This window comes from Buteo buteo, chromosome 23, assembly GCF_964188355.1.
Source record: "Buteo buteo chromosome 23, bButBut1.hap1.1, whole genome shotgun sequence".
NCBI classification, from domain to species: domain Eukaryota; kingdom Metazoa; phylum Chordata; class Aves; order Accipitriformes; family Accipitridae; genus Buteo; species Buteo buteo.
This window is the reverse complement of record NC_134193.1, coordinates 3,922,591-3,928,997: the sequence shown is the minus strand read 5'-3', so window position 1 is coordinate 3,928,997 and position 6,407 is coordinate 3,922,591. Positions and strand designations below refer to the sequence as shown.

The following is a 6,407-nucleotide window of genomic DNA, read 5'->3' as shown; positions in this document are numbered from 1 at the left end:
TTCCCTGCAGCAGGCCGGGGAGGCTGGGCTGCGGCGGGCAGCGGGACCGGGCTGGCTTCCCGCAGGCCGCCGGGGCTCCGGCAGCAGCCGGAGGGGCCCCGACATCGGCATCCCCGGGGCGGCAAAGGGCACCTGGGCCGATCCGGGATCTGGAGGGGGGGGGATCCGTCGCTCGGGGACCCCTTGCCCTGCCCTCCCGCCCCCATGACCGCCACCTCCCGTGGGTCACCTCGATTACCGGCAGCTGCCAGGGACCCCCGATCCCCTCCCCCGACACCCGGAGCCCACGGGTGCCGCAGCCTCGGGGCTGAAAGGGAGCCTCTGCCCTGGAGCAGGGGGGTGCGGAGAGCTTGGGTGGGGGTGCGGGAGCTGGGGTGGGCCGAGCCCTGGCCCCCTCCGCCCCCTCCTCCTCCTCCTCCTCCTCCTCCTCTTCCCAGGTCAGCCCCAAAAATAGCCCTCCGGTAACTTCCCCCCCCTCCCCTCCCCGCTCCGCCGCTATTGTCATCGCGGCGCCGACGTCACTCCTTCCACTGCGCTGAGGTCAGGCTCTATTAGCATACCGCGCCCTCTCGGCCAATGGGGGCCGCCGCGTCGATGACGCCTCCCCGGGCTGCCCTATTTAAAGGCGGCGCGGAGCCGGGCGGCGTAGAAGGAGCCGCGGCGATCGTGGTGCCGGAGCCAGCGCCGCTGCCTTTACCCCCACCCGCCGCCCGGGAGCCCAGCATGAGCCAGCGCCAGAACCAGCGCCGCGGCGGCCCGCGGGCCGATATGGTACCCGAGATCGCCGCCGCCGTGGGTTTCGTTTCCAGCCTGTTGCGGACGCGGGGTTGCGTCAGCGAGCAGCAGCTGCAGGTCTTCAGCGGGGCGCTGCGGGAGGCGCTCGCAGGTGAGGCGCGGCCCCGCCGACCGGGGAAGAGATCGGCTTATTCGGGGAGAAAGGTCCGGGGTGAAAAAAGCCCACTCGTGTTCGTGCTCTTCCTCTCACCCTCGGGGCTGGGCGCCCACTGGTGTCCTTCTCTGGTGCCCCTCTGTTGCTGCAAGGGCCTGGTGTCCCTCCCTGGTTGCCCACCTGTGTCCTCTTGGGTCGGGTACCCATCTGTGTCACCCTTGATGCCGGATACCTATTTGTGCCTTTGCCTGGGTGCCCACCCATGTCCCTCACGGGACTGGCAGCATCTGTGTGCCTCCCTGGGCACTCACCCGTGTCCCTGTGGGGTCCTGGGCAGCGGCTGCCTGAGCTCTGAAGATGAGCACATTCCCTGCTGAGGGTCTTGTAGAGCTCCCCTGCCTTCTCCCATCTGCTTGAAGCCTTGTTGCAGCTTGATATGAATAGTCTGAAGCTGCTCTGTGTGCCCTGTCCCCTAGCCAGAAGGGCTCAGCCCTGTGTCAGTGGGGTTTGGCTCTCCCCTCCTGATGGGCATGTCTGGGGGCTCAGCACTAACTGGGTGGTTCAAGGGTCTCCTCCCATCTGAACACAGCCTTGTGATATCAGCCCTAGGAAGGGATGGTTTGTTTGCTGCTGTTGTTGTGATAAGGGGTAGTGACATGCCCCTGAACTTGGAGAATGACCTGGATGTTAAACTCTGACTGTGGTGGTTTGTTGTTGGTGATATGGTATCTACCCCGGCCACCCTGGTGGTCAGGACAAGAAAGTGTTGGGGTCCTGTCACTACAGCCCCCATGGCACCATCCTGCCTGGGGTTTCTAGGACCAGAAGAGCTGTGCTGCGGTGCCTGGAGCAAGCAGCAGCTGAACAGTTAAGTGCTTGGCTCTGGAGCCTCTGTCTGATGGAGGCAGCCTAAGGAGGACTTGGTTTCCTCTGCCTGCAGCGAGGTGTGGGACCCCCTTGGGACTGCAGCAGGACACAGACCTCCTTACAGCTGCTGCTCGCCTGCTCACCACTGTTCCCTTCTCGCTTCCTTTGCAGAGCACTACAAACATCACTGGTTTCCTGAGAAACCGTTCAAAGGCTCTGGGTATCGTTGCATCCGGATCAATCACAAAATGGACCCTATTATCAGCAAGGCAGCTAGCCAGATCGGACTCAGCCTACCACAGCTCTACCAGCTCCTGCCCAGTGAGCTCACACTCTGGGTAGACCCCTACGAGGTCTCATACCGCATCGGTGAGGATGGCTCCATCTGTGTCTTATACGAAGCGACTGCAACAAAACCTGTGAGCTCCTATGGGATGCTTACCTGTAAGAACCAGATGATGTTAGGTCGTACCAGTCCTTCCAAAAACTACATCATGACTGTCTCCAGCTAAATACTCCTCTTGTCCTTACACTGCCAAGACACAGGCTACTGTATACCTCACCTGAGGATCTATTTTTAAGATGAAGAGCTATTTATATTTTTTAAAAAAATCCAAGAAAATCCAAAATTAAAATATTGGGCACTGCTTTGAACAGAAGCGGTGTTCTAGGTGCCTTTTTTAAAGCTGTTGCAAGCTTGTGAGTTTTTATTATGAAGCCGATATCTACCTAATTAGTGTTGGATGGCAATTTTGGGCTGGCTTGCTCACTTGGGCAGCTTGGAATGGAGGATGAGGGGGAAGAGCCAGGCTGGGAAGTGTGGCTTGGTGGTGGGAAATGTCTGTGTCACCTTCTCACCATTCTGGTACCCAGCAGTATTGCTGTATTGCCAAGTATTGCAATACTGTTGGAGAAGGGACGAAGGAGCTGCTGTCTTTTCTCCACTAACTTCTTCACTCCCCAGCTGGTCTGATCTCTCTGGGGCCTGGATATAGTGTTTGGGGGAACCTGCCTCAGGTCTGGGTGATGCCAGGGACCATGGGGTCCCTCTCCTTTGCTCTCGCACATCTCCTGTGGACTCACTCCGTGAGTATTGCAGCTCTGCTCTGCCCCACTCCCAGCACAAAGTGAGGGTGAGCATGGCTTGTCTCCAACCCCTCCATCTTTCCTGTCTGCTGTTGGACTGAAAGGGGCCACCTGGGTATTGGTGTCTTGTGAAGTGGAGCAAGGCAGAGATGCACCAGGGGTCAGGCTGTGCAGAGAACATCCCCAAGCTGAATGTTGCAGTTACTGTGGTGGCACTGTGGTACTGTTCGTTCCCGGTGCTCCCCAGTACCTGGCTATCACCCACTGCTTGCTGCACACCAAGAAGGGTACTCCAGACCCTGAAACCAGCACTGAACAGCTGTGAATTACAAAGCCTTTCTGCTATGTGTGGCTTAGACATCAGCTGATGACCTGCTTTTGTGTGGGCTCTCTGTGCTCCAAGAGTGGAGTCTGGCCTCTTGCTTGCAAAAGTTGCCTAATCCAAAGCTGATGACTTGCCATGTCACTTCTCCAGAAGAGCTGAAGCAACTCGCCTTGTGCTGTAGAGGTTGGTGTGTGAGAACCCCTTTGCCCTATCCCTTAATCAGAAGGGTTGAGGGTCTCTTCCCCCTGTGTGTGGGATGCTCAGATGCTTTGGTGTCCTAATGTTACTTTTAAAGTCACAGCACTTCTTCCCTCTCTTCCTCCTCTGTGTGATCAGCATGTGGCTGTCCCTGTCTCCACTGATAACTTGGTAAGGGGCATCGTTTGGTTCCAATCTCTTGGTACATAACTGTTTTGCACAATTAATGCCTGGTCCTGTGCTCTGTCTATTCAAGCAAAACTCCTCTTGGAGTCCCAGTGGTACTTGTTTTCAGGGAGACTTTGCCCAAGTGTTGTTCAGGATTTGGCCCTTAAACTGCTCTGGCTAACTGCAAATGGGGTGGGAGCTGAAAGTGCCATCCCAGGAACTTCACCTGCCTGTTGGGAATGAGCATTTACCAGGATGTTGTATGTCTGTTGCCTTTTTACTAACCAGCTGGTGCTCTTCCAGTGATCCTGGGAGAAGTGATTGAAAAAGCAGGGCATTGACATGGCTGTTTGTAATGAAACTTTCCCAGATTTGTCTCGGTACACTTTTTTTACCTTCCTCTTTCTGACCTGGCAGCTGACTGGCATAACCAGAGTTGTTCTTGCCCAGCCTTTGATGAATCAAATTCTCAGACATTTGTGCAATATATTTCCAAATCTTGGGTGCTCTGGGAGAGGAAGGAAGCCTCCCATCTTCCACAGTTCTGAGCTTGTTTTTTAATATCTTAAAAAAAAAAAAAAAATTCAACACAGCTCCCCAGGTCTGACTACTAATGTGGAAAAGTAAGTTCAGATTTTTGTAAGCTTCAAATCATGAATTCCAGAACTGGGAAACCAGCCTCAAATCTTAGATTCTTTTAAAATGTCAAGTGGTGAGTTAATTGTCCTTGAACAGTAATAACAGACTGTGGCTCTGAAGTTGCATCACTTCCCTCTGCATCACTCGAATTTCTCATGTCAGCAAAGCAGAAGCTGAAATGAAGCACTGGGGTTTTTTCCCTTGGTGAACTTGTGCAATAGGTGACCTCACCAAGAGGGGAGTACTTGGGAACTTTCAGAAAGCAAATTCCCTTTTCAAGGAAAAGGGATCTTGGTGCTTTTTGGAGTCCTCACTTAACCTGCTTACATGGAAAGCCCACGATGAGAACTGCATCCAGGATAAGCATCGTTTGCTTTGCTTGCTGGACTCCTTGGCTGGATGTGGAGTTTCCTAAAGGCTGTTACTTCCTTGTGTTGTAATTTATCATGATCAAAGCGGTCTTAAGATTTACCCCCCACTTTCACTCTGTTCCCTTGCTCTTACCAGAAAAGTTTTTCAGGAACAACAGCCCACACCAAAGGAATACACTATAATTATTCTTAACATGCCCCCACTTCCAGAACCAAAATAGCCAAGTCTCATTCTTTTGTCCCTGGTGTGGAGGAGTCTAATGTTAAAGGTGTCTGTGTTTAGCTTCAAAACCAACCAAATTTGGGTATAATCCATTTCTCTCTTGTAGCTGGTTACATGTAAAAGCTGTGAATTAATGTGCTCTGTTGCCTTCTGCCTACAAGCCTGATACTCAACTGCAGAGCTGAATGGTGTGTATTTTGAGACAGTGTATTTGAGGGGTTTCCTGTAATTTTTTTAACAAGCTGGACTGTTGAACAGGACCTGCTTTTTGTATTTGGTGAAAATGATAGAAAGTTTGTAAGCTACACTTGGAGGAGGGAGTGGATGGTTACTAATTGTATAGTAGTGTTTTTATATACAGAATGTACAGATCCTTTGACAGACGTATGCTTTTGTTACTTTAATAAAAATGTAGCACTATAAATGAGCCTTGTTTTCTTGCTGGGAACTGTTGTATGCTTGCAAAGAGAGTGAGGGTTGGGATTGCAGCCTAAATCCCACACTGTGAGTGCTGTGAGCTTGGTTAAAGTGTGGATGACTGTTAATATCCAGCTGTGTCAAGGAGGAGGTTTAGAAAAAAGCTGCTTAGTCAACATGCTGACTCTAAACTTGACCCTCTAAACCTGAGGAATTAAGGCTGGGAATTGTTCTGATGACTAATGTGTGGCTGTGGGTGTCCTGCCTTCCCTGCGCTGACTGCTGCGTTCTGGCTTGGGCAGCGGTGGATTTATTCAGTGCAGGATTGTAGAAATCCTGTGTCCTGCCAGGGCATGAAGGTGTTATGTAGTCAACTGCCAGATCACTTACCCAACCCTCAGAACGGCATAAATGAAGTCTTGGAAAGAAGCGATTGATGATCCGAGTGAGGCGTGGGGCAGTTCCTGGTTAAGCCTCCCTGCCCCCACTGTCCTTTCAGGAGTGACTGAGCAGGCAGAGGAGGAAGGGTGAGAGATGGGATTGAAATGTTCGGGTGTGTGGAGGATGCTCTGGGCCTGTCATGATAAAGGCAGCTGGGGATTGATTCACAGGAGATCCTGTTTTGGCCATGTTGAGAGGCTGGTGACTGCAGCATGGAGCTGTAACCCTGCTCCCTAGCATGGGGATGTCCTGCTTGTGTTTAACCCCCATCTGCACTCCTTCAAGCTGACCTGATTTAAGGACCTTAGCTGAATTGGCTTGTGCTAGTTTCAGTCCAAAATTCCATTTTTCTGGAGTTCAGGAGGTCTTGAGTTGCAGCCTGCTGGGGTTCTTGTGACCCACCCCAACTTGCTCCTTGTGCTGGTGCCCTCCTGGAGCGGTGATGCCAAGGTGGGGGCACAGGCCTGGTCCCACCACTCTCCCTGGTGGGGGCAAAGCAGCTTCTTCCCCTCCTGCTTTTATCATAACATGCCACCTCTGGGAGGAAAAGCATTTGTGGGCTGATTTTGGTGCTCTGTCAAAGCTGCTCCTTTTTGAACTCATCCCTTCATTAGTTTCCATGAACACACCCAAATTGCTTCTGCTTGTGAAACAGGGCTGTTGGGGAGGAATGGGTGTCCCATTCAGTTGCTGATTAGCTTGGGAGTCATCTGAGTTCAAAGGCTTGGTGGAGTCAGGTGATGGCAGCCTTCCTCCCTCTGGCTTGTCCGGACCAGCAGTGGT

General features: G+C 52.6%; 1 protein-coding gene across 1 annotated transcript; it reads left to right on the top strand.

Annotated features, from left to right (window-relative positions):
- Positions 1-649: 649 nt before the first annotated feature.
- Positions 650-5,190, top strand: BTG2 (BTG anti-proliferation factor 2). Its single transcript, XM_075054705.1, has 2 exons — positions 650-886; positions 1,928-5,190. Exons 1-2 carry the CDS (start codon positions 724-726, stop codon positions 2,266-2,268), a joined length of 504 nt encoding a protein of 167 aa, XP_074910806.1. The 5' UTR covers positions 650-723; the 3' UTR covers positions 2,269-5,190.
- The last annotated feature ends 1,217 nt before the right edge of the window (positions 5,191-6,407 follow it).